General features: G+C 52.9%; 1 protein-coding gene across 2 annotated transcripts in view; it reads right to left on the reverse strand.

The window, feature by feature from the left end:
* Nucleotides 1–17,600, reverse strand: part of CHST8 (carbohydrate sulfotransferase 8) — a 114,249-nt gene that overhangs the window by 48,092 nt on the left and 48,557 nt on the right. The window contains exons 1-2 of one of the 2 annotated variants that reach the window (XM_037021387.2): nt 13,733–14,504; nt 10,669–10,884 (exon numbers count right to left, since the gene is read on the reverse strand). In XM_037021387.2, coding sequence (XP_036877282.1) covers nt 10,669–10,798 — 130 coding nt within the window. In that variant the 5' untranslated portion in view covers nt 10,799–10,884; nt 13,733–14,504. Of the gene's footprint in view, nt 1–10,668; nt 10,885–13,732; nt 14,505–17,600 lie in introns of those variants that run through there. The other variant, XM_017655591.3, reaches the window with a different exon arrangement.

Genomic DNA, 17,600 nt, shown 5'->3' on the forward strand with positions numbered 1-17,600 from the left:
ACCACCTTGACCAGCACACACACACACACACACACACACACACACACACACACACACACACACGTCACCCGCAGCCTACTCCCCAGTCCAGCAAAAGGTCCACCTTTGCCGGAAGGTTTGTCCAGAAATGAATGATTCTTCCTTTATTTATAGCAACAAAAACTTGCAGGTGGGAGCAAATATTTGTATATTACATGTACCTCTGTGTAAATGAAGGACAGTTTTTACTGTGTGCCCTCCCCAGACCCCCGCTCCCTGGCCCTGGCCTCCCCCACCCCTCTGCTGACCAGTCACCTTCTGGACCCTTAGACCTCATGCCAGAATGGGGCATAGTCATCTGGCAGGGCTTCTGGACCCTGAAACAGACAGGGGCTCCTGGGGGCTCAGGAGGCCATTGTTGGTCAGCAGGCATCCAGAGAAGCTCTGCCCATGACTCGTTCGGTGTATGATTTGATGGGAGTCCTGCCAGGGTTGGAAAGAGCTAGGAGTCCCCTCTCCACCAGGAAGACCCGCTATGTCTCTGCCCTAGGGTGGGGGAGGTGGCAGAGTTGCATAGGGAGGGTCCGGGTCTCATCCTGGGGGAGGTTTAGGGAAGACCCTCTCCTTCCAGCCCATCCAACCAATAGGAGGTACCAAGCGTGACCTGTCATCCAACTCTGAAAACATCTAAAATTTGAGCTGCTGCTTAATAGTCATGGCTGGAGCAGGGGTGCCTGCTGGATGCCCTGCCCCCCGCCCCATGTCCTGTGGTCCCCACTCCCTGGCAGCTCTGCACAGATGCATTTTCTGAAGGAAAGTCCACATGGTTTTCATTGACGTCCCCCCTTATCTTTTCCTCTCCCTTATTCCCCTCCCCCTCAAGGCAAGCCAGACTCTGAGTGCAAGAATCGAAGGCACTCAGAAATGCTTGTAGGCTTTTGGGGAGGTGGGGTGGGGGCCCCAGACTCCCTCCAGGCTGCATTTTCTTCCCAGGGTGAAGTACATTTGGACACAATAAAATGTGGCAGGGGGTTCAGCCATCACCTCCTCAGTCCAACCCAGGCTGGGAACCACCTGCGCTGGGAACCACTGGCCAGGGACTGGACTCATGGCCTGCTTGCGGACAACCAAGCTGGGGTGGGGGTGGGGGGCAACTTCCTATGAGTGGCCTTTAGGAATTCTGAGACCTGGAAAATGCCATGGCCAGGCCTTAGGGCTCAGTGAGAGGCAGCCCTCGGCTTCCTGCCTAGATTCCAGACCTTGAGAATGGGGAGAGCCCCAGGTCCTTACCCCTCCATCAGGGGCCAGCAGGGGTGCAGGGGCTCCTAAGTAGCAGCTGTCAGGGCTAACAACCCATTTAAGTTCGACTATTTTTCCTACACAAATACAAATTTTTAAATGAGAGAATTGTCCATTGGAATCAGAATTCCACCATGATTCATGTCAAAATTGTAGAGCTATAAACCCCAGGAATAAGCTTTATGATGAGAACATCAACAGATACATAACGGTGAGCTTCTGGCTTAAATGAGATCTGACTTAGCGCCCAACTTCCTGCATACATTTAGGTTAGGAGAAGACCCACCCTGACCCTAAAGCCACATGAGACAGGGGGGAGCCACCCCCTCAAACCCCCCGGGGCCGGTGGGTGGGGCCCAGCTGAGGACCACCAGGGCCTGGCCTGAGGCACAAAGGGCCTGATGGGCCCACTGCACTGGGGACCTGCCTCGCCTTCGGAATGAGCCCTCCAATGCTGCTGTTGTCATAACTACCACCATGACCTTTTCAGGGTATAAAAAAAACAAGAACCACCCAGTGGCCTTGGAGGACAGCAGCCGTAGCAACGGCTCTGTCCTGGACCCATTCTGGCACACAGCCACTTCTCTGCTGCCACGTCAGCAACTTGGGGCTTGAGGAAGGTTAGGGGGCCTTGAGAGAACATGTTATGACCCCACTGGACCCTGATGCTGGCAGAGGGCCGTGTCCTGATTCACTGTATGTCCTGAGCCCCCTGATTCCCCGAGTCCCCCTCCCACACCCCTGCAACTGCAGACAAAGTGGGGCTGAGGAGGGAGGCAAACAGGCCAAAGAGGCCACCCCTGAGCCCCAGGCCACTTCGATATTGGAGTCCCCCACCCTCTTTTTCCCTGGCAGATCTCCTGGGCCGAGTGGGGGGGCTTGGCTCTAATGTCAGGTGACCCCACTGAAGCTGCCTGGTTGGTGAATGGGGACCCAGGTGGGGGAGGTATGGGGCACATGGGAAGGGATAGGAAGTTCCTGACATCTGGTTCAAGTCTTTATGGGGCCCAACACCAGCCTGATCATGGTGTCTCAGACCAGGTACAATTCTGGGGTATCACACACAGATCTTAACCAGCTCCTCTGGGTCCCTTGAATTCATCCCAGACCAGGCAGGGTGGGAAAGGGGCCACCACACATCTGAGCCCTGCTCTGGGCCTGCCAAGTCGTGACTCAGGTCGCAGGTGAACAGAGCCTGACCCCCCCGCCCCCCGTGGGGGCCTGGGGGAACAATGGGCTGCTGTGGAAACTACCTGAAACAGGGGCTTCCGGGGGTGGCGTGAGCATTGGAGCAGCTAGACCCACTCAGCCCTGCCCAGGCTCGGACACAATGGGAGACCCAATTTACCAGCTGGACTGTAATTTCAGAAGGTGGCTTTGTGTGGGCTTGATGAACAAAACCCTCCAGAGGAGGCCTGGGGCTGGGGTCAGGGAGTTGGGCTGCCACTGAAATCTGTTGGGTGTTGGCAAGAAATGTCCTCTGAGAAAAATGGCAGCAAAACATCAGAAAATACAAGAAATGCAGACATCGACATTAGCTAGTGGCAACAGGCAAGGAGGGCAGAAGGAGCCAGGGAAGGGCTTTGCAATCAGACAAATCTGGGTTCGAATCCTGACTCGGGCCCCGGCTGGCTTTTGGACTTCAGGCAACCAAGTTAGCCTCTCTGGGTCTAAGCTGAGGACAGGGAAGCCTGCTTCATGGGGTGAAAGACAGTCAAATGAAGAGGCTCAGGACAGCACGGCGCCACACGGCACCAAGAAAACGATAATTACTACTCTGGTTCATGCACACTGAAGCTTAGTTACATTGTTTCATTTAAAAAAGCAACATCACACATGTGTGGGCAGCTCTGTGGTTTTCAAAGCCGTCGGTTTCTTCATTAGATCCACCAATGATCTTGCCTTCTGTTTTTGGCATTTTACTTTAGTTCCTTTAAAACGTACATATATATGTCTTGGTCTTGCTTTTATTGGCTACGACAGTCCCCATTTTCTGTTCTGCTCTCCTTTTTAATTTCCCCACCCCTAGGAACCTTTAGCATAACGATTCTGGGACCGTTTTCTATTAATATCAATTTTCGGGTTACAGCAATATGATGTCTGTTTCCTAATTTAATTAGGTGATTCCTGTTATTAGTTCCTACATGCTCATTATTTTTCATTCAGCCTATTTTAACACACCAAAGGAAAGCAAGGCTCTGGCTAGAGACCCCCAAGGCGCCTTCCATAGGGAGGACGGAAATGCTCCTCCACCTGCAGGAGGGTGGAGGCAGCCGGGAAATCGAGGCCACAGCAGATGCCAGGGAGCTGCCACTCGAAATGGCCTGGTCTCAGGTGAGAAAAACTCCCACTACAGAGACAAGGCCCACAGTGGGCACTCCTGAGGTCAGGGCCTCCCAGGAAGGGCAGCAGTGAGGGTCTTTGAGGCCCCAGCCCCAAAGCCAGCTCCAGAGAAGGCTCCAAAGCCAGCAACGCAGTGCCCACCAACCCCACGGGGCTCCAGTGCCCACACTTGGGGGCTGTGCTGTGTGTTCTGACACTGCCCCCCTTTCTGGGTACTCATTGGCTGGTGGCCATGTGGGGGCCTCATGTCTGCCCCCTCCATTAGTAGTGCCCTCTGCACAACACTGGGGACACCCTTCACCCCCCAGTCTGGTGCAGTTGGTACTACCCTGGTATTAGCCTGGAACACTGAGCGTGGTGCCCCCAAAATGTGCAAGCCCTGCCTCACTGTCCCACCCACTGGGTGGAGCTGAGCCATCATGCCTCTGGGCCCCGACTACACACCGTCTCCAACCCTCCAGCTGTCCACAGTGAGCCCACCAGTTTCCTTCCCTCTGCTCATACAGCGATGACTGGGCAGGCCACCCCGTGGCACCAGAAAGAACCCCACAAAGACGCTCTGGAGTTTACAAGGGAAAGGGGAGCAGGAAGCCTGAGGACCATGCTGGGAAGCACTATTACAAGGGTCCTGGCCCACTGCCTTGACACGGATGGCTGGTGCATCCTGTGGCGAGGGGAGGGCACTTCAGAGAACTGAAGGTGCGGTGCGCGGTTTACCTGGAGTGAAACTTCCTTGCTGGAGCCACAAAAGGGTGAGGTGAGGGAGGGAGAGGGGGTCCTCATGAGCCTTGGGCAGTGTTTGGTAAGAGAGTTTGAACACGCTGCAGGTGCACTGTTTAGAAATACTGGGTTCTGGGAGTCCCAGCCCTGCTGATTTTGCAATGATATATTGCCAGCTACTTAACAGGATGGATCACTGCAATTACATGTCACTTCTGATATTCACAGTCACAACAAGGATGTGTCAGCCTCACAAGGTTCGTAGGAAATATATATGATGTTCTGCATGCCGTTAGAAACAGACTCAAGAGGATTCCAATAACATCCACCTGCCTGGGGAAAGCAGACGGCTCCATGGGAACTGGAGGGGCTGGCGCCCCAGGCCCAGGAAGAGCATGGGCTTAGACACCCCAGCTCTAGCCACTTCCTCCCATAGCCTTGGCCCACCTGGGGCTTTTGGCCTGGTGGTGTGTCTCAGGTGGACACCCCTGGACAAAGACAGCCACGGTAGAAACAAGACAAACAAGATAAGTGTAGACCTCAGTACTGGCCCAGGTGGGGCCACGTGCCCCTGCTAACTTTGGGCCTCGGGTGAGGGCCACACGTTCTCCAGCCCACACAGCCCTGCCTCCAGGGGACAAAAGCAGGAGCCCTGGAGTCAGTCTGGCCCCGGGCTATCGGTACTCTGGCTCTATGCATCCCCAGCTCGAGATGCTGGGCAAGATGCTCACTGGCACACAAGCCGGAGAGAGGCACCAGGCTCCAGGAGGGTATCACCAAGCCCACTTCCTTGTTTTCTGCTGAGGGTTAGCACCTGGTCACCTCCTGTGCACTACGGGTGGCAAACGAGCAACCCATAGCTCCCCTCCTCCAGGAAGTCCTCCTGGCTCCTCTAGCCAGGCCCCGGCCTCAGGTGTGTGCGAGTGCAGGAGTTAGCGTATGGAGGAGGTGTGGGGAAGGGTGGGGGCTTCGTGCTGCTCTCACCTATTCTCACCAGCAGCGAATCTGGAGCCCTGGGTGGAGGAGTAATAGGGCGACTCCACACACACCCAGCACCTAAGATGTCATCTGCCCCAAACAGAACAGGTGGTCTCCAGGCTCCACCCTGACTGGTGCTCACACTGCTGTCTGCCTGATGAGGGTGGCCGGAGCCCAAGTCGGAAGCCCTGAGCCGGAGCCACCTGAACAGAGACAGCCGCCCGCCATGCCCTCCTCATTCCCCGAGTCCTGTGGTTGCTTTGTGGCTCTGCTCCTGACCCCCTGAAGCTCCTGAGCCTACCCGCCCTGCCCCCGCCTGCCCGAGGCCCTGCCATCTCTCCCTGCGCCTCTCAATACCCTCCCAGCTGATCACCTGTGCTTGCTGCCTCCTGCCTGATTCTGACCCGCAGGCCCACGACACGAGCATTTTTACGGCCACTCCCCACCTCAGAGTCCCCAGAACTCCACTGGCTTTTGGCGAAGGCTCCCTCTTCCATGGTGCTCCAAGGGCGCATGAGCTTGGGCCTGGCGTGCTTGCAGCTCTTCTCTAGATCCATGGGTCACACAGCAGCCCCTAATCCACTGGGACTTCTCCCCAGGCCACATTCTGTCCTGCCTCCAAACCTCCATCCATGCTCTGCTCTCTGCCCAAGCTCTGCTCTGGGTCCGGACTGGGCGATAGTGAGCATCACAGTTGTAGGGAAGGCAGCAGGTGCCATGGGCAGCAGCCAGCTGCCTGAGGACAAAGCCCATCCCTGACGCCCAAAGCTGTGCAACCTTGGGCACAGCTCTGAACCCTTCTCACCTAGGTAGTTTTATCTGTTAAATGGTGTAACAATACTCAGCTCGTGCGGTTTGAAAGTATTAAATGAGTAGTAAATACATGTACACTGCTTGTCAGAGCACCTGGTTACCACACGTGCCTGGGAATCTTAGACAGTATCAGCAGCACTGCGGTATGTCTACCCTAGTGAGTGGTCAGCACCTTGTCTATGAAGAGAAATAATCATTTAAAGAATTACATGCATTAAAACATGTAAGGTGCTTGGCACAAAACTTGGCACATAGCAAATGCCTGATCAATGTTTGTTATTATTATTATCCTCGGAGGCTCTTCTGCCCTGGAAAGAATGCCGCAGGGCATTCTATAGACCAAGAAATCAGTCAGGGGCTGTTCAGTCCCTTTATCTACACGAGGGGCTGCTGAACAGGAGACCCTGGTGTCACGGTGGCTGCCTTCCCCCCTCGATACCCCAGCACCGCCACCCACAACTCCATGGCTTCTTTAAGAAAAGAAGCATGGCTGCTTTAAGAAAACTTACTCTGGAAGCCAAACAAAAAACAAAATAAAACAAAACAAAATAAAACAAAACAAAACTATCATGTGCTAGCAACAGAATCTGTATCATAAAGTCACATTTTTTTATATATCAATGAATAAACCAATCAATCCACCATCACTTTGGCTTCATGGGTCACTAATAACGACTTGCCTGAACCCATTAAAACAAAATCCATCTCACTTAAAGGAATGACAAAATTTGAACATTATTGTGCAGCCCCAAATGAATGGATGGATCGAGGCACCACCATTGATCATTGGTAGCTAACTAACATTACAAGAGACAGCTGGGCAGATGTGCACCTCCCAATGAAGGACACAGGACCACATGTGAATTCTTGCCAAAAAAAAGGAGGAAAAAACCCCAAACCTATATCTGATTAAGCTGCTAGATTGGCTTAATTTATAGGGGATACAAAGAACAGAAAACAATGTTCAACTCTACCGAATGAGCACAATCAGCAAACATCCCAACTGTGGGAAACTCTGCAGGCCTGTGACCCAGTTTCCTTCAATAAATAGCAAGAGGAAAATAAAGATGGAGAGGGAATCTTACAGACTGAAAGAGACTTCAAAGACTCATCCACCGACTGCAATGTGTGGCCTTACCTGGATACTGGATAAAACAAACCAGAAGTAAAGGTTTTTATAATATTTGTGAGATAACTTGAAATTTGAAACACTGGATACTTGATATTCAAGAATATTTGGATGTTTAAAAAAAGAGTGCTTATCTCTTAAATTGAGAAATATATCGAAATATTTATCACTGAATTGATATGATGTATGGTTTATGTTTCCAAATCGGACAGAAGGTGTGGGTAGGGCTGGCCTGAGCATGCTGGGTGCTGGGTGCATGGGGTCATTGTACTATTCTAATCTACTTCTGTGTGAGTTCCAAACTCTCCGCAATTAAAGGTTCATAAGGAAAGGCCACTCATAAAAACTCAGTTTGCCCAGCCCCATGTGTGGTCTGTCTTTTGCACCCCTCGGGGTCATCATGTTAGATGGGTTATTCCTGTTGGTCTTTCTTAGGAAAGTAGCACGTCTAGTCTCCTGGGTCAAGAAGTGAGTTTTCTGAGTCCTCAGGGCCTGGCAGTACTACAGACTGGAAAATAACTGGATAAGTGAATTGTCTGATACACAGGAAAATCTAATATTAGAACAAAGGTAGATTAACTGGCAGTAATTCACATTTCAAAAGGTGATTTAAAATACAGCAAACATTTTTTAAAAAGTGGCTTAATTTACAAAAGTTGGCAACCTCAGAAGATTCCATCTAATGCAGGAGCCAGGTGAGGTATGCTGACTGGTCTGTGACAAGTTCAGGGGCTGTAACACCTGCATGGGAGAAATCGGAACCACGCTCCAACCCTGAGGGAGCACAAGTGACTAAAGGCTCCCATCCCGATTTTCAAACTTATTTCTGGATCTTCACCTGCCCACCGCCCCCTACCACTGTGGTCCATGCCACCAACAGTGGATCCCAGATACTCTGTTCCCAGGGAAGTTTCTGCCGCGAGGAAGGCCAGAGCAGCCTGTGGAATTCCCTCTGTAGCCAGCCTCCCCTGTAGCCTTGCCCAATCTGGATGGCAGCACAGCCTCCCAAGGGTGTACCTCCCACGGGCAGAAATCCTTAGGGAGAAGGTTTGTCCAGGGTCCTTGGGGCCACCCACCCACGCAACTGGATACGTACACTTTGTAAGCACTGGTTTCCAACAGATAAATGTAATCAAGGTTTATATGCTCAGAGAAGCCAACAGGATGGGATTGTTTCACTTGAAAGATCAGAAGAAAATTGTAACTAATGTTGTGGAAAATTACTTTGATATTGCTTTCTTGGTACCGAATCACAATTAGGCTGCTGTGAGAAGTACAGGGAAAGAATAAATGAATAGTAACAAATCAACACAAACTGCCTGTGTCACGAACACTTTGCTCAGGGAAAGTAACATAAGCATTACTTAAAGTTTTATGACTGTGTTTGATGTGATTTACCTAGAAAGTCAAGGTTGCCCACCACCTGGCATGTGGCGAGGGTGGTCCAGGAACATTTACAGTCAAAGAACATGGCTCAAGTCTCAAGCATTCTCCCTACCTGGGTCTGCCAGGCCCATGCCATCCCCGCTACAGGGGGATGCTCACTTCAGTTTCATGCCATCTTACACAGCCTGCCAGCCTGAAGCTCTGAGCTCCTCATCCAGCTCATCACTCCACCCCAGAAATCCCCACTGTCCAGTGGGTCCCTGCCCCACTTGAAATAAAGAAGATCCTCATGCACTGGGGTGGCTGTGCAGGGCAATGCTGGCCAGCGGGAAGGGCAGGAAGCTACTGCCCAGGGAGGACACAAGGAAAAGTATTCTGCTTTGCCAGCTCCCAGCCCCACCCAGGAATACTGCACCTGTCCCTGCAGTGTACCATGGATGGGTGCATGGCCCCATCCTAGGTGGACACCGGACACACCCAGGCCTTCTCTCCCAGGCTTGTCCCACACAGAACACAAACACTGAACACGAGAACCCTCTCTCCATGTGTGTGCCCCAACCACACACACTCACTGAGACATGCACCGAGGAGATATGGGTCACCCCAAGGATATGGCATCTACCTAGGCTGTTTGAGGGCTGCCCAGAGAATGCACAACTGTGGGCACTAGCCTTTAGTCTGCCTGAGGGCACTGCCCCCTGGGGCCAGTTCTGCTGACACAGTGTTGTCAGCCATTCTAAGGCTCACGTGAGGCTGTAAAGTCTCTGCAGAGGAGCCAGCTTAGTCACATATCCTTGCTTCTTCAGAAGCCAGGGAGCAGCCAGACCTACTTCTGACAGCCAGCAGCTGGGAGGGTCTGGCCCAGGTGTGAGTCAGCACCAGTGACTCACCCACTGTTTCTGGGGTCACTGCCTCTCACTGCCTCTCAGTGGTGAAAGGATCGACCCATTGGTCTCCCCGACCAGGGCTTCTGGAAGCAGCTGTCAGGCCGGGGGCCCAGCCCCAGCCCGCCTGCACTCCTCTGCCTTTCCACCTGCTGCCATCAGCCCTCAGTCTGTGCTTAGGGTGGGTGCAGAACTTCCCTGAGAGTGTGAGCCAGCCAGAGCTGGGGGACGGGACTGCAGGCCTGATGACCCTGCCCCCGCTCCCCAACCCTGCCCTCCTGGTGCCATGGGCTGCAGGCCGGGATGGCACTGGAACTTTCAGGCTCCATTCCTCTTCATTGCCTGTGTCCTCACATGGGAGTGTCCTCACAGGTCTTCCCCCGACAGGCCTCCAAGAGCCCTGCTGAGGGATGCCGGGGCTGGGCACCGATGCTTTCCTCTGGCCTTGAACCCAGGCTCACTGCCCTCCAAGCTGCCGGGCTTTCTGGGGCGGGGGCTGTGTTCAGCAGCAGGCGCCTTGCCCGAGATCCCCTCTCCACAATCCGTCTGCCCGAGGCTCCAAACCATCCTTCCTGCCCTCCTCCCTCTGCCACCCCCACACTGGTGCAGGGCAGTGCTCGAGGGAGGCTGAGGCTGTCCCCAGCAGACTCTGCGAAGCAGAAAGAGCGCTCCCCTCCAGTGGGTCACAAGGGACAGGGGGGGTGGGAGGCAGCAGCATGGGGGATGGGCAGAATCTCAGCTTCACAAACCAGGAGGTATCCTGACCCCACTGCCCGGACTGGAGGGCCTGGCCAAGAAACAGAGTCTCACTTGGGAAAATGGGTCAAAGAGAGGTTGTCCACTCTCTGATGTTCCAGATCATGTGGAAGAGGTCCTGAGAGGTAGCAGAATGCTCCTTAAATCTGAGTTTCACCAAAGGCAACAACTGGCTGAGGCAGGCAGCCTGGCCACCACTCCCAAGAGGTGTTCTGACATTAGACATGGTGTTCTCACACTGCGGCTGATGCCTGTCAGGAGGCCAGGACACCTCCTCTGCCTAAAGGGGGTCTTGGCACAGACTTGGCACCGGGCAGCTATGAGGGCTGCACTGCAGGAGGATGGGGCAAGCAGGCGGTGGGACCAAGTGCAAGGGCTCACCTGGCACCTGCCGGGAGGCGAGCTCCGTGGGGTCCTGCAGGCTTATGAAGAGGAGGAGGCCTGCGGCTCCAAACAGCAGGATGGATGAGAACATGCAGGCCAGCCGCATCCTTCCAGCTCGTGGGGTCATCCGGGGCTTGCTCCGGGGCCACCTCTTGGGTGTGGGAGGCACGTTCTTCCCTCATCATCCACACCAGGTATCCATCAGGCCACAGTCTATGGGGCAGACGGGGAGAAAGACGGTCCATCACTGGGGCACAGGGCATCCAGGGCAGGCTGCGGCTCCAGTCACAGTATGTGATTCCTGGATCCTGCCACCCTTCAGAACTTACTTGGGTGTGTCTCTTCTACCTTCTCAAGCCCAACAAGGCTGAGGGAAGTCCAGTCATCTGCTATGGCTGGGACTCTGGCTTCCCACCCCACCAGGGTCTCCTGTATCAGCACCCCCAGAAAAACCACAGAGAGAGAGATACTCTCTGGCCTCTGCTGGGGGGTGGGCATCCAGGGTGGAGCCCTGAGACCCACAGCCAGTGGCAGAGGGTACTTCCCTGCAGTGTCTAGGCAGTGGGGGTGGGGGAGCAGAGTCTAGGTACATGTAGGAATCCAGGTTCTTATCCCTTGCAACTGGCCCAGTGGACAGAGAAGCTCTTGGATGTCCTGCCCTGGTTCCTCTCTGCAGGATGCTGAAACAAGAGTCTCCAAGGAGCAGGAGGTGTGAAGGAGCCTCCCAGGCCCAGAGGATATCACCCATCCGGCTATTCACCCCAGCAGCCAGAGTGGTCTCTCCCTGACAAATGAGCTGGTGGGACCAAGACCCCACAGCATAGTCACATCAATGGGAGCTGGGGCTCAGGCCAGATCACAGTTGTTCCCACTCTCAAGGTGCAGGGCAGCTAGACCCACATCTGACAGATCCCAGGCTCAGAGGCTCAGAGGTGGGCACCAACATCCCTGGTATTCCTGTGGACAGAGATCCGCTGCTCTGGACACACAGATTCAGAGATGCCCAGGTGACTTGTCCTTCACCCTGCTTCCTCCAGAGAGAAAGGGTGCAGAAAGATATTGCAAACACCCCAGTACCAAACAGTGGCCCCAGGTGGGGCAGGCTGTGAGTCAAGAGAGGGACCTAAGGAAGTATATAGGTTCCTGCAGTGGGCTGGGGTGTGGGTGGCTGCTGAAGAGGGCTCTGCACGGGAAGCTGTGCTAGATGGGCAGCTATTCCAGGACTTCCCCTCTGGAGGGGGTCATTTTGTCCCCTTACCTTATCCCTTTCCAGCCAAGGAGCCCTGCAGGGAACTTCCCCCACACTCCATAGGGCAGTGCTCGAGGGAGGCTGAGGCTGGCAGGCAGCTTCTAGCAGCCTCTGGGATCACAACTAGGTGTCTGGTCAGGTCTCAGACCAGAAGTGATGCTTGGCACAAAGACATTTTCCTGCCTAGAGTCTCCTTGGGCTCAGGGCCCTGGAGCCCATCCCTGACCTGGCACCCAGGTCCTGGGGGAGGAAGCCCCAGCTATTGTCCCTCTCTGTCCAGCCTGGGGGGTGAGGTAGGAAGTGATAATCAGAGAAGCCCCTCCTTCCCCTGCCCAGACAGAAGTTCCCAAGGACTAGACTGTTCTCTGCAAAGCTCAGGGGCTGAGCAGTATTAAATTGCAGGTTTGGGTTTCTCCCCTCTGTGGTCTGTAATTATTTTTTCACTCAGTTAACTTTAATTAACCCACCCCAGGCCTCCAAGCACAGGAATGTGCTTGAACATTGCCTCTCTGGGCTGTGCTGGGCAGGTGGTTCATGGCCTCCCAGCTTTTCTGTTGGGAGGCAGTGCTGAGCAGGGTTCCTTTTCTCTGGAGCTGGCTCTGGGATTTCAGCTGGCCCCAACCTCACTGCAACTTCCCCCTACCCCAGAGAATGACTGTTGCTTCCTGCCCTCACCAGAGACACTCTGTCCCAGGTTTGCAGTGGGTGGAAATGGACAGCCACATGTCCCCAAAGGCTCAGGCCCTGGAGCCCTTGTATGGGGCCATGGCCTCTCCTTTCATGACCGCCCTCATTTCAGAGACCTCCTGTTTGCTGACTCCCAAGAGAATACACGTGCCCTCTCTATGCCCAGGGAAGCTGACAGTGAGGGCCGCACATGGTTTCCGCTGCCCAGCCCCTAAGCATCAGACCCCAGCGTTTCCTTCTGACACCTTCCTCTCAGTGTTTGTTCTCACTGGAGGCCGTCTGACCAGCTAACTCCCTGCTCTGTGCAAATGGGAATCAAAGGTTAGCATGCCTCCCTCCTGGGTAACTGGGTTGCAGTCTGGTGGGTTTTCAATGCCCCAGAAGGGAACCTATATCACAGAATCTGTTGGAACCTCCTTCCTTTAAAGGTGGTGGGTAGCTAGACGGGAGGTCACCCACAGACTACTAGACACGCCAGAGAGTGTGCACATCTGATTTCCTGTTGTTCCCGCGAGGGTCCTTGTCTTCAAAGTCACACATTATTTTCAAGACAACAGGGAGATGCGGGTCCAAAGGCTGTTTGTCTCCCTCTCCTGGGAGTCAAGCTGCTGACTGAAGAGTGGACTCTATGATGTGTCACAGCTGGGGCTGGGCTGCCCAGGGCCTGTAAACACATTCACAGGCCCCTGCGCCCACCTGGAGCTGATGCATCTTACTGTGCACTGCATCACACTCAGCTCCAATGACAAGTGGAAAACCCTCCCCTGCTTCCCAGCCTCTTTTCCAAGACTAACAGACAATAAGAAAATTCATATAATTGGGGGCAGAATGGGGAGGGGTAAGGCCAGAAAATTAAACAGCCCATAGGTTTCCAGAAGGTCCTGTCCTCACAATACCTACACCTCCCAGAGGCTTCTCTCCCGGAGGCCTGAATAGTGTCACCATTTTTTACTGTAAGAAAAAAGAAATGCGATTAATCTTGTAAACACCTCCTGGGACACAGGGCAGGGCCAGCTCTAGGATTCCTCCCATTTCCTTACTTATCTGATTTAAAAATTTGTCTGTTCAGGAAATTCACTTCAGGGCATGACCGAGGACTTGGGAAGCCAGCCAAAACACACGCACCTCCACTGGCGATGCACCGGCAGGCGGACGAATGGACAGATGGACAGCTCCAAGGACACGCTGGGCTGCGGCTGCTCGAAGGCCTGGACGCTTCTTCCAGTCGCCCAGAGGACTTCCTCTGGCAGTGCAGGCCCGCTCCCGCGTCCCCCTGGAGGCAGCTGGAGGCGTCTGCCCATGTACCCATGGGAGCACCCACTTGGTATGTGGAGCTCTGCCCGGCAAAGTTCTGCATCCAGTCAGTTTCCTCCTTCACGGGCAGGAGCGAACAATGACGTCCCTCCCGGCTGAGGGCTCCAGGAGGAGCTGCTCATCAGGAGAGAGGCTGCTATGGCAACTTGAGGAGAATGGAGCCAGGCACTGCCGTCACCTTGAATCTGGCACCGACTGTTCCAGCGTGGAGGCAGAGGGGGCTGTGCCAGGGCACTGCAGCCGACCTCAGGCTTCCCTCCTCGGCCTCCTGGCCTCGGTAACTCATCTGCTCCTCGTGGAAACGGAGCACACAGTCCAGTCCCCAGGGAACACCACCTTGATCTGTCAGGCGAGTTGTGTGCGGCTCCTGCTTACTTCTGAGATGAGGTTCTTGATTTCAGCTGACTAAAATCCTGCAGCTAATTAAACAGTGTTCTAACGGCGGCCGTGGCAAACTCTGGGATGAGTTCCTCTGGTGTTTCTGCGTAGGCGTGAAGTTGCGATGCTCTGCAACGAGGACGGATGGCTGGGAGCGCTCAGACTCCCACCCACCCGCCTGTGACCCAGAGCGCTGACCTGGGTCCTAAAATGGCCAGGGCTCAGCCTCTGCACACCCAGGCCTGCACTGCTACACCCGAGGGAAGCCATTCGTCCACCACCCACTTCCCAGTTACAAGGCAGGGATTCCCGCAGATGCCCCCCACCCTCGCCCCATGCTCTCTGCAGTGGGAGGTAGGGTGAACCTACTGCAGCAACCAAGGTGTAAATCAGGCTCAAACAGCCCCAGAGCCTTATCCCCACTGCCCCACTGGGAACATTAGAGCCCACTTCCCACCACCACTTTACAAAGAGGCTGAGGGGCAGCCTGCAGACACACAGCTGGAAGGAGGGCTGTGGAGCCTGAGAGCCTGGCCAAGGTGCCACAGGCCGGAGATCCCCTACTGCTGTTAGGGGTAGGATCACACTTTGGAGACCTTCTCTGACAGGACATGTTACATTTTCAGGGCATTTTATGCCAGTGGAGCAGGGTAGGAAAGTAATTCTGCAGGTAGAGAAGGTGAGCTCCTCCACACCCCAATACCGGCAGAGTCTGGACTGGGGATTCCAGACCCCCGGTCTTGTGAGCATGTGTCCCTTAATTACAGCCCCTTCCCCACTGCATGGAGAGTGTTCACATGCCTGTCAGACTCTCAGAGTCTTGGGAGCGGCGCTGGGGCCTCTTCTCATGTTTGTACTCCCCGCACCTAACACAGTGCCTGGCACAGGGAAGGTGATCAGTGACACTGCTGCACATTGAACGAGCATGAGTTAATAGATGGAGGGGTCCGGCCATCTGGACAGAGGCAGTCCATGAGCCTGGAATTTTAAAAAGGTCATTTATGTTTCAGGGAGCTGTGGGCTTGTTTTGACTGGGACTGGGCTAGAATCAGGTCCAGAGAGCAGCCCAATCCTACGAGAGAAGAAGAGGCAAGGAAGTGAGCTCTACCAGGGAGCCTGGTGGGACCCGGCGGCTCCCACATACCCAAGGCATGCTCACTACCAGGACACCCGTTTTGTAGCCTCATGTTGATAGGACAGATTTCAAATTATGGGGCTTGAAGATGCTATACTTGTAGAGGCAGATGCTGACTCTATCTCTATACATACACATGTGTTAACATGCATAATATATGCACAAATATACATGTCATTTAGTTGCCATAAAAGCGATTATTCTCAAACATATAGCATGATGCTGGGAAACTCCCAAGTAAAATTATAGTTTGAATGTGTTGATCAAAAAAGAATGGAGGCAACACATGCTACAACGTGGATGAACCTTAAGGACATGTGAAACAAGCCATATAGGACCAAGCAAAAGGACAAGTGTTGTGTGATTCCATGTAGTCAGATTCAGAGACAGAAAGTAAATAGTGGTTACCAGAGGCTGTGGGGAGGGACTAATGGGGAGTTATTAATTAGGGTACAGAGCTTCAGCTGGGGGAGATGAAGGATGTTCTGGAGACGGATGGTGGTGATGGTTGTACAGCAATGTGAATGTCCGTAATGCCTCTGGACTTAAAAATGGTTTAAATGGTAAATTTTATATTATACATACTTTGCCCCAAGAAAACAAAATCAACAAAGCAAACTGGGGTTGATACTGAGCAGAAATCACTTTTCACCCGTTAGTTTCACTCCTCCCACAGGTGACTGGGTGTGGGCCCAGGAGCCCAGGAGGACCAGCGTGGTCAAGTCTGTGTCCATGAGAAAGATGGCCAGGACATGGGGGATCTGGGTTTGTGGCCCCAGACAGCCTGACCAAAGCAGCTGGATGTCATGGGATAGACCCCTGGCTCAGAGTGGGGAGCTCAGATTCTAGGCCTGGCGGCCCCTGCAATCAGCTGTATGACCCTCAGGACTTGATTTTTCTAATCTCAGAATCAGTCTGCATCCAAAATATCGAATGTAGATGAGTTCCCAAGTTCCTCGGAGCTCTGGTGGGAGACACATGTCTTGGAGAGCTGAAAGGCACTTCACAAATGTCATTTGCCCCAGGCCACCTTCAGGCAGAGCTGGGGGCCCTCTAGCGGATGTCCCTTACCCACACCTGCTGCCTGTCCTTTGCTACCATTCGGGTCACTGTGGGCCTCTATGGACCAAAGCTGTTAGGCTGTTTCCTTTCCATACAAGTCTGTCCTTTCAGCAGAAGCAAGCTCCTGATGCGAGTGTCAAACTGGAAATTGTGTTCTCAGGCTCTTTCTGATCCACAGAGCCATGTTCCCCTGGGACTGCCTGGCTGGGGTGAGTCCCACCCGGGACCACTCCCTATCTAGATAATTACTGCTCTATCTTTGAACCTCCACATTGAGCCCAGATTGGACAGTGCCTCATTTAATGACAGAAATCGTTTCAAGGAAGGAGTCTAAACAGGGCTAATGAGGAGGATACTACTGTATCTATAATCTCTTATGTCATTTAAAAATCTTCAATTTTTAAAGAATTTAAAAGGGCAACATGAAGGATCCTTGTGGTGATGGAAATGTTCTCTATCTTAACTGTATCAGTGTCAATATCCTCATTGTGATATTGTACTATAGCTTTACAAGATATACTACTGGGGGAAATAGAAAAAAGGGTACATGAGATTTCTCTGCATTACTTCTTATAACTGTACGTGAATCTAAAATTATCTCAGAATAAAAGGTTTAACTTTTTAAAAATCAAGAACTTAAAAATAAAAGTTACTGGCCTTTTAGCTCATGCATAATGGAAGCAAATTCTAATGTGGTGCATGTAAATAATAGATAACTATTTTTATGGATCAGCGCCATCCTCTATTGTGTAAGAAACACTTTAAAGTTAAGGGACTATGCCTTTAATAGGAAAATTTGATGTGTTAGCAACTACTGGTTGATCTCTGTGCATTTTTCAATTGAAAATTGCACTTTAAAAATGCAAACAATTATTAATATTGATTTGGACTAAAACAATATTGAGTTTCAATATATTTCTAGCTCTTTTATGAATCATCCTGTGGATATGTGGTGATTATGATAAAAGAGTATTTGCATGCTCAATTTCTTTTCAGTGAGGAACGTTGAAGAGGGCTGATGCGATCCATGGATAATGAACTTCACAGGGACAAGGCTGGCTCCAGGGTCCTCGGCTAGGCCCTCAAACTTAACATCCAGCACAG

The sequence above is a fragment of the Manis javanica genome, chromosome 17 (genome assembly GCF_040802235.1).
Source record: "Manis javanica isolate MJ-LG chromosome 17, MJ_LKY, whole genome shotgun sequence".
Lineage (NCBI taxonomy): Eukaryota > Metazoa > Chordata > Mammalia > Pholidota > Manidae > Manis > Manis javanica.